Source organism: Lynx canadensis, chromosome X (genome assembly GCF_007474595.2).
Source record: "Lynx canadensis isolate LIC74 chromosome X, mLynCan4.pri.v2, whole genome shotgun sequence".
NCBI classification, from domain to species: Eukaryota; Metazoa; Chordata; class Mammalia; order Carnivora; family Felidae; genus Lynx; species Lynx canadensis.
Genome location: NC_044321.2, coordinates 71,435,585 through 71,456,071, shown reverse-complemented (window position 1 = coordinate 71,456,071; position 20,487 = coordinate 71,435,585). Strand labels below are relative to the sequence as shown.

The 20,487-nt window shown below is 35.4% G+C and overlaps 1 protein-coding gene across 1 annotated transcript; it reads left to right on the top strand.

The window, feature by feature from the left end:
• The first annotated feature begins 12,900 nt into the window (after window positions 1-12,900).
• On the top strand, window positions 12,901-13,614 carry TGIF2LX (TGFB induced factor homeobox 2 like X-linked). Its single transcript, XM_030306435.1, has one exon. The coding sequence runs from the start codon at window positions 12,901-12,903 to the stop codon at window positions 13,612-13,614; it is 714 nt and encodes a 237-aa protein (XP_030162295.1).
• The last annotated feature ends 6,873 nt before the right edge of the window (window positions 13,615-20,487 follow it).

Genomic DNA, 20,487 nt, shown 5'->3' with positions numbered 1-20,487 from the left:
TCTGCATGACATATCATAGTGAAACTGGCAAAATACGAGGATAAAGAGAAAATTCTGAAAGCAGCTAGGGACAAACAGGCTATAACTTACAAAGGTAGACCCATAAGAGTAGTAGCAGACCTATCTACTGAAACTTGGAAGGCCAGAAAGGAATGGCAGAAAATCTTCAATGTGATGAACAGGAACAATATGCAGCCAAGAATCCTTTATCCAGGAAGCCTGTCATTGAGAATAGAAGGAGAGATAAAGGTTTTCCCAAACAAAAACTCAAGGAATTCATCACCACTAAACCAGCCCTACAAGAGATCATAAGGGGGACTCTGTGAGTGAAATGTTGCAAGGACCACAAAGTACCAGAGACATCACAACAACTATGAAACCTACAGAACACAATGACTATAAAACCCATATCTTTCAATAATGACACTGAATGTAAATGGACTAAATGCTCCAATCAAAAGACCCAGGGTATCAGAATGTATTAAAAAAAAAACACAAGATCTATCTATTTGATGTCTACAAGAGACCCATTTTAGACCTGAGACCACCTTCAGATTGAAAGTGAGGGGATGGAGAACGATCTATCATACTACTGGAAGTAAAAAGAAAACCAGAGTAGCCATACTAATATCAGACAAACTAGACTTTAAACTCAAGGCTGCAACAAGAGATGAAGAAGGGCTTTATATAATAATTACAGGGTCTATCCATTAGGAAGAGCTAACAATTATAAACTTCTATGCACCAAATTCTGGAGACTCAAATATATAAAATAATTAATCACAAACATAAGCAATCTTATTGGTAAGATTATGGTAATTTCAGGGGACTTTAATGCTCCACTTACAACAATGGAGAGATAATCTAGACAGAAAATAACTAAAGAAACAATGGCCCTGAATGACACACTGGACCAGATGGATTTCACAGATATTTAGAACTCTACATCCTAAAGCAGCAGAATATATTTTCTTCTAGAGTGTCAATGGAAAATTCTCCCAGATAGATCACATACTGGGTCACAAAACATCCCTCAATAACTATAAAAGAATTGAGATCATACCATGCACACTTTTAGATCACAATGTTATGAAACTTGAAATCAACCACAGGCAAAAGTCTGGAAACCCTCCAAAAGCATGGAGGTTAAAGAACATCCTACTAAAGAATGAATGGGTCAACCAGGCAATTAGAGAAGAAATTTAAAAATATATGGAAATAAATGAAAATGAAAACACAATAATCCAAGCCTTTGGGATGCAGCCAAGGCAGTCCTAAGAGGAAAATACATTGCAACCCAGGCCTATCTCAAAAAAACAAGAAAAATCCTTAATACAAAATCTAACAGCACACCTAAAGGAACTAGAAGCAGAAAAGCAAAGACACACCAAACCCAGCAGAAGAAGAGAAATAATAAAGATCAGAACAGAAATAAACAATATACAATAAAAACAACAAAAAAAAATAGTAGAGCAGATCAATGAAACCAAGAGTTGGTTTTTTGAAAAAATCAACAAAATTGATAAACCTCTAGCCAGGCTTCTCAAAAAGAAAATGCAGAAGACCCAAAAGATAAAATCACGAATCCATATGAATTTATTACAACCAATCACTCAGAAATACAATAAATTATTAGGGAATACTATGAAAAATTATATGCCAACATAGTGGACAACCTGGAAGAAATGGACAAATTCCTAAGCACCTACACACTACCAAAACTGAAACAGGAAGAAATAGTAAACTAGAACAGACCCATAAGTGGCAAAGAAATTGAATCAGTTATCAAAAATCTCCCAACAAATAAGAGTCCAGGACCAGATGGCTTCCCTGGGGAATTCTACCAGACATTTAAAGCAGAGATAATACCTATCCTTCTCCAGCTGTTCAAAAAAATAGAAAGGGAAGGAAAACTTCCAGACTCATTCTATGAAGCCAGCATTACTTTGATTCCCAAACCAGACAGAGACCCAGCAAAAAAAGAAAACTACAGCCCAATATGCCTAATGAATATGGATGCAACAATTCTCAACAAGATACTAACAAATAGAATTCAACAGCATATAAAAAGATTTATTCACCATGATCAAGTGGGATTCATTCCTGGGCGGGAGGGCTGGTTCAACATTTATAAATCAATAATGTGATACATCACATTAATAAAAGAAAGGTAAGAACCATATGATCCTGTACATAGATGCAGAAAAAGCATTTGAAGAAATACAGCATCCTTTCTTAATAAAAACCCTCAAGAAAGTCAGGATAGAAGGAACATACTTCAACATCATAAAAACCATTTATGAAAAACCCACAGCCAATATCATACTCAATGGGGAAAAACAGAGCTTTCCCCTGAGATCAGGAACATGACAGGGATGTCCACTCTCACCACTGTTGTTTAACATAGTGTTAGAAGTCCTAGCATTAGCAATCAGACAACAAAATGAAATAAAAAACATCAAAATAGACAAAGAGGATCCAAAGTTTCACTTTTTGCAGACAGTATGATACTTTATATGGAAAACGCAACAGATTCCACCAAAAGTCTCCTAGAACTGATACATGAATTCAGCAAAGTGGCAAGGTACAAAATCAATGTACAGAAATTAGTTGCATTTTTATACACCAATAATGAATAACAGAAAGAGAATTAAAGAAACTGGTTCCATTTACAATTGCACGAAGAGTCATAAAATATATAAGAATAAACCTAAACAAAGATGTAAAATGTCTGCATGCTGAAAACTAGAAATCTTGAAGGAAATTGAAGAAGACACAAATAAATGGAAAAACATTCCATGCTCATGGATTTGAAGAATAAATATTGTTAAAATGTCAATACTACCCAAATCAGTCCACACATTCAATGCAATCCCAATCAAAATTGCACCAGCATTCTTCTCAAATCTAGAACGAACAATCCTTAAGTTTGTATCGAACCACAAAAGACCCTGAATAGCCAAAGTAATATTGAAGAAGAAAACCAAAGCAGGAAACATAACAATCCTAGACTTTAGCCTCTACTACAAAGCTGTAATCATCAAGACTGCATGGTTTTGGCAAAAAAACAGACAAAGAAACCAGTGGAAAGAATAGAAAACCAAGAATTGGACCCACAAATCTGTGGCCAAGTAATATTTAACAAAGGAGGAAAGAGCATCCAATGGAAAAAAGACTGTCTAACAAATGGTGCTGAGAGAGTTGGACAGCAACATGCAGAAGAATGAAACTAGACCACTTTCTTACACCATTCACAAAAATAAACTCAAAATGGATGAAAGACCTGAATGTGAGACAGGGAATGATCAAATCCCTAGAGGAGAAAGCAGGCAACAACCTCATTGACCTCAGCCACAGCAATTTCTTTCTCAGCACATCTCCAAAGGCACGGGAATTAAAAGCAAAAATGAACTATTGGGACCTCATCAAGATAAAAATCTTCTGCACTGCAAAGAAACAATCAACAAAAGTAAAAGGCAACCAACAGAATGGGAAAAGATATTTGCAAATGACATATCGCATAAAAGGCTAGTACCCAAAATCTACAAAGAACTCACCTAACTCCACACCCAAAAAACAAATAATCCAGTGAAGAAATGGGCAGAAGTCATGAATAGACACTTTTCCAAAGACATCCAGTTGGACAACAAACACATGAAAAGATGCTCAATGCCACTCATTATCAGGGAAATACAAATCAAAGCCACAATGAGATACCACCTCACACTGGTCAGAGTGGCTAAATGAACAAATCAGGAGACTATAGATGCTGGCGAGGATGTGGAGAAATGGACACCTTCTTGTACTGTTGGTGGGAATGCAAACTGGTGCAGCCACTCTGGAAAACAGTGTGGATGTTCCTTAAAAAATTAAAAAAAATAGAACTGCCCTATGGGTCAGCAATAGCGTTACTACTATGCTAATGCATAGGGACATATACACCCCAATGTTTATAGCAGCATTTTCAACAATATCCAAATTATGGAAAGAGCCTAATATCTGTCAACTGATGAATGGATAAAGAAGATGTGGTTTATATATACAATGGAATACTACTTGGCAGTGAGAAAGAATGAAATCTGTCCATTTGCAGCAATGTGGATGGAACTGGAGGGTATTATGCTAAGTGACATAAGTCAGTCAGAGAAAGACAGATACCATATATTTTCACTCATATGTGTATCTTGAGAAACTTAACAGAAGACCATAGGGGAGGGGAAGTGGAAAAAAAAGTTACAACAGAGAGGGAGGGAGGCAAACCATAAGAGACTGTTGAATACAGAGAACAAACTGAGGGTTGATGGGGGTTGGGGGGAGGGGAAAATGGGTGATGGATATTGAGGAGGGCACTTGTTAGGATGAGTACGGGGTGTTGTATGGAAACCAATTTGACAATAATTTATAGTAAAAAACAAACATAACAAAACAAAGAAATAAAACATATGTCCACATGAATACCTGTACATTGATTTTGTAGAAGATTTACTCAAAATTGGTAAAACTTTAAAACAACCAAAATGTTCTGTAAATAACTGAATGTTTAAATGAACTGTCATAGACCCATACAATGGAATATTATTCAGCACTACAAAGAAAAGCCTATCAACCCATAAAAAACATGGGGGAGAAACTTAAATGCATATTACTAAATGAAAGAGGGCAGTCTAAAAGGGCTATATACTTTATGATTACAAACAAGGCATTCTGGAAAAAGGCAAAACTATGGAACCATTAATATCAGTTCTTTCTGGGGATTTTGTGGGAGGGAGCAATAAACAGGTGAAACACAGGGAATTTTATAGGACAGTGAAACTATTTTGTATGATACTATACTATTGGATATATATCATTATTCATTTCAAAACCAATAGAATATATAACACCAAGATTGAACTATTTTAGAGCCATGAAAATGCTATGTATGATACAATAATGATAAATACAGATCATTATACATTTCCCAAACGTATAGAATGTATAACACCAAGAGGGAGCCATAATGTAAACTGTGGGATTTTGGTAACCATGATGTGTCATTATAAAATATAAATGTTGGGGCGCCTGGGTGGCGCAGTCGGTTAAGCGTCCGACTTCAGCCAGGTCACGATCTCGTGGTCCGTGAGTTCGAGCCCCGCGTCGGGCTCTGGGCTGATGGCTCAGAGCCTGGAGCCTGTTTCTGATTCTGTGTCTCCCTCTCTCTCTGCCCCTCCCCCGTTCATGCTCTGTCTCTCTCTGTCCCAAAAATAAATAAACGTTGAAAAAAAAATTTAAAAAAAAATAAAATATAAATGTAATACATTTGAATAATTAACGTTGCAAGATACTAAATATGAAATTGCTTTACAGTTATCAACAGCATGTGGAATTGGCTTAAAAAGAAAAATAGTTAAATCGAATACAATAGGGTCCAAAAGTATATTCATACATATAATTCAATAGATTTTCAACATAGTCACCAAGAAAACTCAATGACGAAAGGATACCTTTTCAACAAAACATATTGTAACAATTGAATAGGCGCATTAAAAAAAAGAAGAAGAGGGGAGCCTGGGTGGCTCAGTTGGTTGAGACTCTGACTTTGGCTCAGGTCACGATCTCGCAGTTTGTGAGTTCAAGCCCCGTGTCGGGCTCTGTGCTGACAGCTCAGAGCCTGAAGCCTGTTTCAGATTCTCTCTCTCTCTCTCTCTCTCTCTCTCTCTCTCTCTCTCCCTCTCTGCCCCTACCCAGTTCGTGCTCTGTCTCTTTCTCTCCAAAATAAATAAACATTAAAAAAATTTAAAAAAGAAGAACTTCAACAATACTGTGTATCATGCACCAAAAAAATATATAACTCTACTTGACAAATGGACCTAAATTCCATAACTACAATTTTAACCCTAAGCAAAATCTTTTTTTTCTTTTTTTAGGCAAAAGTTTTACACACATAAAGTATGAATTGCATAAAAACAAATCAACAAATTAGGTTTCATGAAAATTGAACACTTTTACAATTCAAAAGACAATGTTATATAAATACAACATAAAAATGGATAGAGTAAAACATTTTTTGAAAATATATTTAACAAATGATTTGTACATCTAACATTTGCTAAACTACTTCCATCCAATTAAATAAAAACATTAACAACTCAATAACACAGACATATTTTTGAGTATATGAAATATTTGAACAGAAACATTTAAAAAATAATTAGATGGTAACAAAGGAGAAGAAACAATGCTTTACTTCTAAGGACAATGAACTATGGCTCTTGAGCCAAATACAGCTTATTTTTATAAATAAGGTTATTTTGGCACATAGCAACGCTCATTTGTGTAGTTATTAATGATGACTATTTTTGCACTACAGAGTTGAGTAATGCCCAAGAGGCCTTATGACTCCCAAAGCCAAAATATGTACTATTAGGGTCTTTACACAAAATGTTTGGCAACATCTGTTTATATCATCACTCAGAAAGTAAATATATATTAAAAAAATACCACTTAATACTCCATAAAATGATGAAAGTAAAGAAAACGACCATTCCACATGGTGGCAAGGATATCGAGCAAATAGACCTATCAAACACTGAAGATGGAAATGTAAAATGGTACAATTATTTTGGAAAACAGCCCACTTTTTCTTTATTTTTTTTAAAATTTTTTTTCAACGTTTATTTATTTTTGGGACAGAGAGAGACAGAGCATGAACAGGGGAGGGGCAGAGAGAGAGGAAGACACAGAATCGGAAACAGGCTCCAGGCTCCGAGCCATCAGCCCAGAGCCTGACGCGGGGCTCGAACTCACGGACCGCGAGATCGTGACCTGGCTGAAGTCGGACGCTTAACCGACTGCGCCACCCAGGCGCCTCTTTTCTTTATTTTTTAAATAATTTAATGCTCAATGAATTTTGTAAAATTGTAGAGTTCTTGTGTACTTTTAACTCAGTTTTCCATAATGATAATATCTTAATGTATGATAATAATCTTATTATTTTAATAGCACATTATCAAAATGGGGATGCTGACTTTTGTATAATGCTAAAAACTAAAGTACAGACCTTATTCAGATTTTACCAATTTCTTCAATTGTTTGTGTATACAGGGATAGATGGCAAAATAAAATTAATTCCAAACATTCAAAGCAGATAAAAATGGCAAGATTGTTTTGAATATTTGGGAGGGGTAGTTTTTTCAGAGCTTTCTTTTTACCCTGATGACTAGAGTAGAATCCTAGGAAATAAATGGTATTAGTCCCCTTTCACTAGTTAACTTTTGAACAATGTTGAGAAATAGGCAATTTTACTCCACATGTGCATGTTCTTATTTATGCACTTGAGGATTCCTCAGTCAAGAATCACAGTAACGTACACACCCCTTTTCATCTTTGTTGACTGGAGTAAAATGTTTCAAACAGCTCTTAGTCTCACTGTGCACACCTCTTCCTGATGCTACATAAACTGTTGAGAGACTAAGGGATTTCATGCTCTTATACTCTGTAATGCTTCACTTTTCAGAGCTATTTGGGAATATAACATTTAAGTGTGTGAATTCTTTCTTTGACCCCTGATAGTATATTTGAGGATTTCTCAAAAAGGTTTATTTTATATAAAGAGTGTATTCTTCTTATCTCTCAAAATAGTGAGGATTTAAATTTGTTTTTTTTTCTTTTTTCTGTACTCACAAGAGCACACACACATATGAAGACACAAGCATACCGCATCTTTATATGTACAGATATATTTGGTTTTATTTCTCTTCCTTTACTTTTTCCAAAAAATGACTAATAATTTGCATACTATTTTTCATTGTTCCTTTCACATTCTAAACTCATCCACGTTAATGAATGTCTATGCCATCAAACTTAATTGCTAGATTCTTTTCAATCATAAGGAAATGCCATTTTGTTTAATCAATCCCATAATGTTGGAAATAATGTTTTTAATTTTTCACAAGTATATTTTATTCTATAAAAACTATTTTGTATGTTTAATCTCTATCATCTTATAAAATAATTTCCTTATGCTCAATTTCTTGAAGCAACATTCCTGGGTTAAACAGTACAGTAAACCTTATTTTTTTTTTAATCCATCCTGTAAAAACAGCTCTAAGAAGGCTCTGTCCTTTTATACTACTACCAGAAATATATCAATATGCTTATTACAACATACAGACTCCAAACAATGTACTTTTTATAATTTACTTGGTCTTTGACTAGTTGATAGGAGAAAACATTACCAAATGTTCTTTTATATGTGTACTGTTGATTATTATGAAAGCTAATAAAATTTTTAATATATTTATTGGTCATTTATATTTATTCTTTATTAAATTGCCCATATTATTTATTAATTTTTCTATTAGGTGACCAACTCCTTATTGATTTCAAGGGGCATGAAAATGATGAGTATACTAAAACATTGCCTACGATATATATTGTCAATATATGTTTTTTGTCTTTTGTCATTAATGAAAAATGAATGCTTGGGGTACCTGGGTGGTTCAATCAGTTAAGTATCCAACTCTTGATTTCAGCTCAGGTCATAAGCTTACAGACTGTGAGTTCACGCTCCACATCAGGCCTGGACTGACAGAGCATAGACTGCTTGGGATTCTCTCTCTCCCTGCCTCTCTGCCCCTTTCATGCTTGTTCATTATCTCTCTCTCTCTTTCTCTCTCTCTCTCTCTGTCTCTCAAAGTAAATAAACTTTTAAAAAATTAAAAAAAAGTGTATGCTTAAGGAAGTTTTTGTTTGCCTGCAGGTTGAGATTTTTCATACAGAAGTTTCTAAATATTTACATAACCACATTCAACAATCTTTACATTTGTGATGCTTTCTGCTCAATTGTGCATGATTGTGCCCACGCATGTGCAATAGATAAAATCCCAATACCCAACTTCATAGTTAATGGTAAAGCAAAACTATTCCTTTTTTTCACAGGACAGTCACTTGTCGAAACTTATCCTTTCTTCTATGGTTTGGTCACTCTCATCTTCATTCCTCTTGTTTAAAGTATACTAAATTAATTTGCCAGGATTCTCCACACTTTCTATCCATACAATTCTACTAATATAATGACTTGGCTCCCTGTGTGTTTCCTCAATTTATTTAAAACAAAAATATCTGTCAGAAAGTATCCAAATTTTGTGGTATATTCTTTGCAACGTTCATTATTTTCAGGATGAATAGGCATCTATCATCAATAATATGAAAAGTCATACCTATCTACTACACAGTACCATTAAGCCCTTAAGACTGTTGCCATATTTTGCTTGTTTCACTTATCTATTTTTTGCTTACCTGTTTGTCATGCTGTTTTAATTGCTTTCTACTTTAAAATATAGTATATTATCTAGTATGAAAAATGTTTCCACATTAGTTTGTTTTTTCCAAAAAATATTATAGTATATCACACATTTATCCCTCCAGATTAATTTTAGAACTATTTTCCAACATGTATTGTAAAGTGAGAATTTGAAGTTGACAGTACTTGTGACTTTGATAGAAAAGAGTTGCAAAGAAATATTTAAAGAAAAGTGACATAAATAAAATGTTGAGAATCCCTATATAAAAAGCAAATGTTTTGCCATTTATTAAAATTTCATTTATGTTCTTAAATAGAATTTAATACTTGTTTCAGTATGATCCCTGCATAATACTTTCTAATTTTATGCACAGGGATTTTATATCATTACTCTTGTCATGATTATGAGCTAGATTATTTCTCCAATATGTTTTATAAATAATAATTATTGGTATATGTGAAAGGTTATCATTTATTTGTTTGTGATTGGCTACATCACCTAACTCTTATTATTTCTAATAGTTTCTCAATTGATTTTTAAATATTTCCTAAATGGCTAATCAAGCTATCAATACATCATACTATTTTACCCTCTTTTCTTATATACATAACATTTATATATATATATATATATATATATATATATATATATATTTTTTTTTTTTTTTTTGGTTAATTCCATTGGCTCCATTGTCTAAGCAATGCTGAAATAGTAAAAATTGACAACTTTGTCTTGCTCATGAAATTAAAAGAACCATTTTTTTTTCCTAGTAGGTATGAATTGTGGTACTGGTGATTTTTATCTCCTTATGAATCTGACTTATGTTAAGGAAGCATTTGTTGAATTTACCAGACCTTTCTACATTTTTAATTCCTAACTTGCCACCACTCCTTAAATTTTGGAAGTTTATAAATGGCTTTCTGAATGTGTCTTTAATTCATTTCAAAGTGTAAAACATCTGGCCAAAATTATCCCAGATACTTTACATTATGATAAACTCTATGCACTTAACATTTTCTATTTTTAGATTTGGCAAAGTTCCATTACCATAGCATTAATTTTTATTTCTCTTAGGTCACTGTGTTTTGTTTGAGGAAATGTTTAGTTTTAGTTTTAGGTTGTTGTTTTCAAATTGTTTTTGCATTACTTCATTTCTCGGAAGTCAAAATATAAACTTTTCTTTTTTTAACTCTGCAGATAGACTAACATAATTTGGAAAGTAGAATACTTAAGCTTATATTCAATTATAAGTAGATTACTAGAAACAATGAGCAGCAAGGTATAAAAGACTTCAGTCTTCTCATGCCTTATATATTTTGAAAATTAAAGTGCATATTATAGCATAATACCATCTTAATTCATTAAACAATTATGAGAAGACACTTTTCAGAGTCATATATCCCTATTTTCAATAATATCCCACGGCGTTTTATGTTACAAGAATCAATGAAGGAAGAAAAAATCTTATAGAAACCATTTCGATAATTTGAACTCCTTAGAAGTCTTAAAGAAATGGATGGAAGGAATCCATCACTGTGTTAAACATCTTTTTAATTCATATTTTTCATCTTCAAAATTTTAAAGAAAGATAATAGGAGTTCTATACAGTGTTTCTATTGTTACATCATGAAACAAAACCATTTTTTTTATCAACACTAAAGGGATTCTTCCAATTTTTCACCTAATTTCCAAATTTTTCTATGTCCCTATAGCTGTTATTGAGGAAAAAAAATCTTCAAATTTCTTAGTGATAATTTTGAACCACCATGATATTCCTTTTCAAAAGGAATTAATAAAGGAGTCATTGAAAATCAGGAACCTAGACCTTGTAATTTAGAATTAAAGATTTACATTTTTTAAGTGTTTATTTATTTTGAGAGAGAGAGAGAGAGAGAGAGAGCAAGCTGGGGAGGGGCAGAGAGGAAAGGAAGAAAGAGAATCCTAAGAAGATGACAGCAGAGTGTGACACTGGGCTCAAACTCATGAACCATGAGATCATGACCTGAGGCAAAATCAAGAGTCTTTCCCTTAACCAACTGATGCACCCAGGTGCCCCTAAATATATACAATTCTGTCAATACTTCAGCAGAGATCTAAATCTCAAAAATACAAAGAGCATCTAGAAATTACAAGTGACGGAGGATAAGTTACTGGAAATCATACTGACAGACAAGAGTAGTTTCAGTGAACCTGGGCCATGAATGTATTGGTGGGAAATAACTAAGCGAAGTGAGTTTGCATTATGAAGAGAAAACATTATCTTTTGTATTCCAGGAGCCCACAAGACCAATGGAAGTAGTAGCATTCTCAGAATATCCCAAAGGAGACATTCAATTGTAGCCAACCCATGCACTTTCTGGTTATTGGGAACTTTGCTAAAATTACCATCAGATTTGATTGTGTATTTCAATAGATATCCCTTACAATAAATTTTAAGCTATGAAAGTCATCACTGGTAAGGTTACCAAAAACCAAAGGATCAGTAGATAATATTCTTATGTCCAGCCCAGTGACACCAAATAAGAACTCTTAAAGGTAAAATGATATTGTCCTTGCCAAATTGGAACTATAGATAATATATGATGCTTAATAAGGAGACCTGGAGTTTCCTCTGAAAACCCTCTGAAATTAGAAATCAGTAATACTATACATTGTCTGTAAGAAGTCAGAGTCCATGATTGTCTTCTAAATGGATCATAATATTCTTGAAGAGCACTTGTTTTCAGCTATCTGAAATTAAAATGTACAATTTACAAATTATTGTCATCTGGTTCAAAGTTAATGGCTGGGTGCTTAAACTATCAAGAAAGATTTAAATAATCTAAGTGTGTGATCACCATTATTTCTTGAATCCTATCTTGTTCCATGGTTTCAGAAGACCCCTGAATTGTGACTGAAGCTTCAAAGAGAATTATCACAACTGGATGTCAAAGCCCAAAGTGCAGACATAAAGATCCTCGTGGCATAATGAAGTCATGTCAAAGTTAAACCTTTCAAGGCCATAAAGAAAAATTGAAGGGACAAAGTTTCAAAAGTAACTGTCTAGTTAAAAATTACTCTTAAATTAGCTTTAAATATGGAAGGGAGGAGTCAGGGTACACTACCTACACTCTCCTTTTATTAAAGTTAATATTTAATAGGTTGTTTCTGATATATGTAGATGAGCCAATAATGCAATTATAAGGAAAAAAAGGAAGAACGATATCAGAGTGAAGTCAAAAAGGAAGAAAATGAGGAAGCTATGCATAAGCCAGATGTAACCAGTAGAATTAGAATTCATTAGTTAACAGAAACTTTTCATAGGAGCAGAGAAACAAAAGTCTGGAAAGCTTTAAATTGATGAGGTAAAAACAAGTGAATTTGAATCTATGAAAAAAAAGGAAGGAAAGGGGGAAGCAGGAAATAGGGGGGGATGGTCAGCACATAGGACAGAAAGGATATGACATCACAAAGCCCACTGGCTCAAAGCAGTTAGGAGCACTGTTTATCTGTTTGGGAAGTGAAAGGTGAAACTTCCCCTTAGAGACCTGTCCATGCCTTCTTCACTGGTTCTCCCAAACCCACATTAGTCCTAATTCCGCCATTCCTAATTCCCAAAAGAGTGAAGACAGGACTCATGAACATGGAAGACTCTGAAGAAAGCCCAACAGAGAAGCAAAGCCTGGCTCAAGGCACCTCAGTCACATTGAATAGTGACACTGGTACAGATAAAGTTCTTGCCTCACTAGAGGGCAAGAGGAAGCGGAAAGGGTACTTGCCAACTGAATCAGTGAAGATTCTCCGTGACTGGCTGTATGAACACCGGTTTAAGGCCTACCCTTCAGAAGCAGAGAAGCGACTGCTGTCTGAGCAGACTAATTTGTCTTTCCTACAGGTCTCAAACTGGTTTATCAATGCCCGCAGACGTGTTCTTCCAGAAATGCTTCAACAGGATGGAAACGACCCCAATCAGATTACCATGTACCACCAAAAAGGCAAGTCTGCTGATATGACCCATAAGCAGAACACAGATTCATCTATACAGGCAAGGTCAGGGCCCAGAGATCCAGACAAGATGCAGTGGCTGCCCCTGAGCATCCCTGTAATGGACCAGCCATTGGAAGAGAAGCTGCTGGATCCAGAGTTATCTACAGGCCAGAAGCTCAGCCCAAAGGCCCAGCCAAAAAAAAAGGTCAAGATTTCTACTAATGAGCCTGTGCTTATGTCATCTTCCAAACCTGTGTTAACAGAAGAGTACAATGACTTCAGCAGCTTCCAGCTGCTGGTCGATGCAGCCGTGCAAAAGGCTGCAGAACTGGAGTTACAGAAGAAGCAAGAGTCCAATCCATGATATCCAATGTCCCTAAAATTATCAAGTAGTTAGTCCCTTGTCTACAGCAGTAGATCCATTTCTGCTCCTCCAACTAATGAATAGTTTTATATTTTATAGATACCTTTTCCTTCTAGGGGTTCCATAAGAACCATTACTAGCTATTGGGACACAATTCTGCTAGATATTTCAGTGTTTCCAGATGGACTTGTCATCATGATTAACACTAAAATAAAGTTATCTTCTTTGCTTCTACTATCTCCTAGGTTTAAAGGCTTCAGACAATCAGACCAATATATCTGAGACTAGACACAGTACTGAGACATCTTCAGAAGCCTTGCTTTGGCTTTTCTAATCAGAATTTTTGATCCCAGGGTTGCTGCAAATACCACAGCACCAATATGTCTCCCTTTGTCTAACTTTACTTGTTGATTAGCATGAATAATGGAAAAGAAAGGTCTATAAAAGATGACTATAACAGCACTGGTGTCATTTTAATGTTGGAGTTTTTGTGAGAATTTCAACTTTATGTTTTTCTTTGTGTAGTTTATTGACAATCTTCAGGAGTAGCTATTTTTTGTTTGCAGGCGGTAAACATAAGAGTAAAAATACAGTGAATTCATGAACATGTTACAGATAAGGGTGCACTCATATTTGGCATACTAGTGAAGAAGTATGCAGTAAGATACAAAAATTCTACATGGTAATTTTCAGTTGTTAGTTCCAGCATAGTTGTTTTCAGAGGATACTTTTTTGTTTAGTATTTATTTATTTATTTATTTATTTATTTATTTATTTATTTATTTTTGAAGGGCTTAAACAAGTTTATTTTTCACAGTTCTGGAGGCTAGAAATCCAACATCAAGGTGCCAATTTGGGCACATTCTTATCAAGGCGCTCACCTCTTGGTTCATAGACAGCACCTTGTGTCCTTGTATGATTAAAGAGGCTAGTGCTCCTTTGTCTTTTAATCTTTCATATACAAGATACAAGGGATGAGAGATAGTACATATCTCATTTTTACTAAAGAAAAGTCCCTTGTCATATTTGGCCTCCTAACCTAAAAAGTTTACAGTTATTCAACTTTATTGTTAGCATAACTGATTGTCAGTAAATTACATGAGCAGTAATCTGATTCATGCAGCTTATTTGACACTTCATAAATGAAGTGTTTGGTACAACTTTACATATAACTATAATATAACAATTAACGGTTCTGTAGTTAAATATCTGTAAGAATTTTCATTATAGAACTTACTTTCTCTGGTTTACAAAATATATAAAAAGTGGGTATAATGAAACTTGAAGTATATAAGCTAATTTAGGTAGCAGTTAAAATACAGGAGATTACCCTTCCTCATCATCAGCATCATCTGATCTAAAGCAGAGGGAGATTCATGAAAAGATATAGGTAAAATAAATAGTAGATAACTTGGTATCCTCTACTGAATAGGAGAAACCACTAGGGTATAATTAGAAAATTTGTAGCCCCACAGACTGCAATTTCAGGCAGAGAAAAAGCTGGTTTGAGATTGTGGTTCCAAAAGAATTACCATTTGAGTCCCAATCTGTATCAGCTCAGCTTTCCATAACAATGTACAATAGACTGAGTGGCTTAAACAACAGAAATCCTTTTCTCACAGTTGAGGAAACTGGCAGTTTGATCAGAGTGCCAGTATTGTTGGGCTCTGGTGAGAGCTTTTGTCTTAGCTTGCAGATGGGTCACTGTGTCTTTACAGGGTAGAGAGAAAAGGGGAGGGGATAGGTCAAGAAAGGTAGAGAGGAGGAGGGGAGAGGACTGGGGAGAGGACTGGAGTAGGAGAAGGGGAGAGACATCTCTCTCTTCCTCTTCTTATGAGGCCACCGGTCTTATGAGATTAGTACTCTATTCTTATGACTTTATTTAAGCTTAGTTATTTATAAAAGCTCTATCTCCAAATATAGTAATTTTGGGGTTTAGAGCTCCAATACATAAATTTGGAGGAGATACAATTCAGTTCATAGCATGATCTTAGGAAATAAATTCCTTTATACCTCTAATCCCACCCCACCATTGTGTCCTACCTAGGGCACCTGAACTCCTCTTCTCCCTTCCTGAAGTGGCTCTATATTTCTATAAACAAATGAATGGAATAGGCAAAATGATAGTCGCATAGTTGGATAAACCAACAGATGAACAGAGGATGAATGAATGTATTAATGTGTAAGTAGTGAATGCCTACATGTATAGAAAAATATACAAATGTTTGTATTCATGTTTTTTTTTAAGGAGAGGGTGGTGTGGTACACTTAAGGCCTTAGAATGCTCTAGATCATATTCTAAAATACAATTAAGGTTTAAGCATTTGATTATTTGGGGGAAATGTGAGCTATTCTGTCCTGGTTATTGAGCTGACTTCTGAAAAGTATACTATGAGTAAAGTTCATCTGTAGTTTTCAGCACAATCTTTACATGTATCCTGAACTGTTTTCAGATATTTTAGGTGTCTACTGGGAATGGAATTCTATAAATTAATCAAACTTTCAGTGGAATTCTATAAATTAATTTAATTTTGGTCTGTTATTCAGGTTAACTAGAGGTTCAGCTGATATAAAAATATCACCAAGAGCTGAATGGGATACTAAAAGGTCAATAATATTTAACTACTCAGATACAAAAGTAAAAAAGTGGTTTTAATAAAAAAATGTCTTGCTCATTTTAATAGCTAGATGGAAGGGACCACCTGGAAATTTATTCCCTGCTGAGACATTTTACATTATGATAATGAAAACAAATAATAAATAGATGAAAGTTTAATGAGACCATGTTACTAGAAAATAATATTTTCATTGTTCCAAATTAAATTTAACACTTATCTCATATATGTTTGAGCCAGTGTTTCTGAACAATCTTAAAATTATGTTTCTGTAACTTATATGAAACTATATTACTTTGTCTCAAATATGGAGTTCTTTATACATCAACTCAGATAAAAGTAAATGAAGATTATTGCTATTTACTGTTTAGGTTGCTTATGAAAAGTTATTATAGGTAGGGGCTGCTAATACAGCATCATAGTAGGAGGAACCTAAGTTTCTCTCATCCCTCAAATAGAACTACTAGATAACTATCAAGTCATTCTAAATAACCCAGGAATCAACCTGAAGACTGACAGAACAAACTCCACAACTAAAGGGAGAGAAGAAGCCACATCAAAGAAGGTAGGAAGTTCAGAGACTTGGTTTAAGGGAGAAATGGATGACAAGAGCTGCAGAGGGGAGGGAGCTGAGATTATAGAGAAGGATGGGAGACAGAGGAGCACACAGGGGAAAACACAAGTAGAACATTTACCCAAAGCAATTGGCTGGGGAAATGAGGGGCTGATCTAAGTGAGTTATTACAACCTGCAAGGCTTAAAGATTGGAGTTTTAAAGGTCAGTAGGCTTAGCTGGAATAGAGCCCTGAGGACACTGCTCTACTCTTGGAGATAAGGCAGGCAAACAAACCGCTGGCAAACAACATGGAAACAGCAGTCTGAAGAATACCTGGGACACACAGAGGGGAGATTATTCACTCTTGATGGATTGCATTCCTGAGAGGTAGAATTCATAGAGACTCTTCTGGGAAAAAGGAACCAGATGGTGCCATTTCCCTTCCCTGACCCTCAGCATAAATGCAGAGCCACCTGCAGAAAGCAGCTCAGCCCCAACATTGGCCACCTAACCTGCTTACACCAAGAACACACCTCTGTGCTCTGGTGAGGCTGCCCTTTGTGGTCAAGTTTGCCTCAATCCCTACACAGAGAAACCCTCCCCCAGAAGAACAGCACAGGCCCATGCCCACACCATGATGCCTAAAACCTGGAGTTTTAAAAGCCAGCAGGCTTGGTTGAGATGGAGCCCTGTAGGGCACTATGCTACTCCTGAAGAGAAGGAAAGCAAACAGACTGGAAGCAGGCAGTGTGGAAACAACGATCTGAAAAATGCCTGGAACACACATGGAGATTATTTACTCTTCTCATAGTCCCTGAGATGCAGCATGCATGGAAACTACTATCCAGAGACAAATGAGCTGTCTGGCACCATTTCCTTCATCAGTCCCTCTGTATAAACACAGAGCCAACTAAGGTAAACAGTACAGAAACAACAATGGCTGCCTAACCTACTTACACCAAGACCCATACTGCTGCACTGTGGCAGTACTGCCCTTCTCAGTCAGGGATACCTCAATTGCACTGTGATGGGCCCCTTACCCAGAAGACCAACAAAAACCCCTGCACACACCACATCTCCTGACCAGTGAGATTTGCAGGGCTTCAGTTCTAATGGAGGTAATATCATGTCTCAATTGAAGAGCAGACTAGAGCATACCTAGCTAAAACTTGGCAGATTCTTGTGCCCACTGTAGATGACTGGACTGAAGGATAGAACAGCCAAAAAACAGCAACAAAGTACATGCAGCACATAACAGAGACACTTCCTGAAGTGCCAGGCCCTGACACTATAGGGCCTCTTCTTCATATTCTCAGGAGCAGGAAACATAATGAGGTTTTCTAACACAGAGAAGAAGACATAAAATTAGACAAAATGCCAAGACGGAGGAATTTATCCCAAATGGCAGAACAAGATAAGGTCACAGCCAGAGATCTAAATTCAACAGATATAAGTAACATGCCTGATGGAGAATTTAAAACAATATTCATAAGGATACTCTCTGGGCTTGAGACAACAAATGAGTCTTCAGGGAAGCCCTTATCACAGAGGTGAAAGAGTTAAAAAAGAATCAGTCATATATGAAAAATGCAACTGAGATTCAAAAAATAGTTGATGCAATTAACACAAGGATAGAAGAAGCAGGGGAACAAATAAGTCACATAAAAGAAAATAATGGAGGGGCCCCTGGGTGGCTCAGTTGGTTAAGTGTCCAACTTCAGCTCAGTTCCTGATCTCAGGGTCCGTGAGTTCAAGTCACGTGTGAAGCTCTGTGCTAACAGCTTTCGGCCTGGAACCTGCTTCAGGTTCTATGTCTCCCTCTCTCTCTGCCTCTCCCCTACTTGCACACATTCTCTCTCTCTAAAAAATAAACATTAAAAAATACAAGAAAATAATGGAAAGTAATGATGCTAATAAAAAGAGAAAAAGAAAAAATATGGAACATGAGCATAGACTTAGGGAAATCAGTGACTCCATCAAATGTAATAACATTTGTAATATAGGAGTCCCAGAATAAGTGGACAGAAAAGGGGGGGGGCAAAAATTTATTTGAGGAAATAATAACTGAAAACTTCCATAATCTGGGGAAGGAAACAGACATCCAGATCCAGAAGGCATAGAGAACTCACATCTAAATCAACAAAAGCAGGACAACACCAAAACATATTATAGATATATTTGCTAAATATAGTGATAAGGAAAAAAAATCCTAAAAGCAGCAAGAGAAAAGAGTCCCAAACTTAAAGGGAAGACTTAAAGGCTAGCTGCAGATCCCTCCACAGAAACTTGGCAAACCATAAGGGAGTGATATATGATATATTCAACCTGCTGAATGGGGAAATATGCAGCCTGGAATACTGCATGCAGCAAAGTTGTCATTCAGAATAGAAGTAGAATAAAGAGTTTCCCAGACAAAAACTAAATAAGTTTATGTCCTGTAAACTAGTCCTGCAACATATATTAAAGGGGACTCTTTAAGTGGCATGGAAAACAGCAACAACAACAACAACAACAAAGACTAGAAAGGAACAGAGAAAATCTCTAGGAACAACAAAACAAGTAATGAAATGGCACTAGATACATATCTATCAATAATTACTCTGAATGCAAATAGACTAAAGGCTCCTATCAAAAGACATTGTATATCAGAATGGATAAAAATAACAAGACCTATCTATATGCTACCTATAAGAGACTACTCTTAGATCAAAAGACACCTGCGGATTGAAAGTGAGGGATTGAACAAACGTTTATCATGCAAATGGAAGTCAAAAGAAACCCAGAGTACCAATACTTACATCAGAAAAAAAGAGATTTTGCACGAAAGACTGTAATGAGATGAAGAAGGGCACTATATCATAAAAAGGGGTCTACTCAACAAGATGTAACAATTGTAAATATTTATGCCCCCAACTTAGATTTACCCAAATATATAAATAAATTAATAACAAACATAAAGAAATTAATTGATTACAATACAATAATAATAGGAGACTTTAATACCCAATTACCTCAATGGACAGTTCATCAAAGCAGAAAATCAACAAAGAAACAATGACTTTGAATGGAAGACTGGACCAGATGACTTAACATACATATTCAGAACATTTCATCCTAAAGCAGCAGAATACACATACTTTTCAAATGCACATGTGACATTCCTATAATAGATCACATACTGTGCCACAAATCGGGCATCAACAAGTACAAAAATTTGAAATCATACCATACATATTTTCTAACCACAACACTATGAAACTTGAAGATAATCACAAGAAAAAAGTAAAAGGAAAGACAAAAATACATGGAGGTTAAACAACATACTATGAAACAATGAATGGGTCAACCAGGATATCAAGGAAGAAATTTTTAAAAATACATTGAAACAAATTAAAATGAAAACACAACAGTCCAAAATGTTCAGCATGCAGCAAAAGTGGTCCTAGGAGGGAATATAGCAATACAGGTCTACCTCAAGAAGCACAAACAAAACTGTCAAATATGCAAACAAACTGTACACCTAAAGGAGCTAGAGAAAGAACCACAAATGAAACCTAAAACCAATAGAAGGGGGAAAATAAAGATTAGGACAGAAATAAATGATACAGAAACTAAAAAACAATAGAACAGATCAATGGATCAGAATCTGGTTCTTTGAAAAATAAAATAAAACTGAAAAACCTCTAGCCAGATTTATCAAAA

Bases quoted from the DNA above. Each gene is read 5' to 3' on its own strand.
- TGIF2LX (XM_030306435.1), top strand. From the start codon at position 12,901: ATGAACATGGAAGACTCTGAAGAAAGCCCAACAGAGAAGCAAAGCCTG.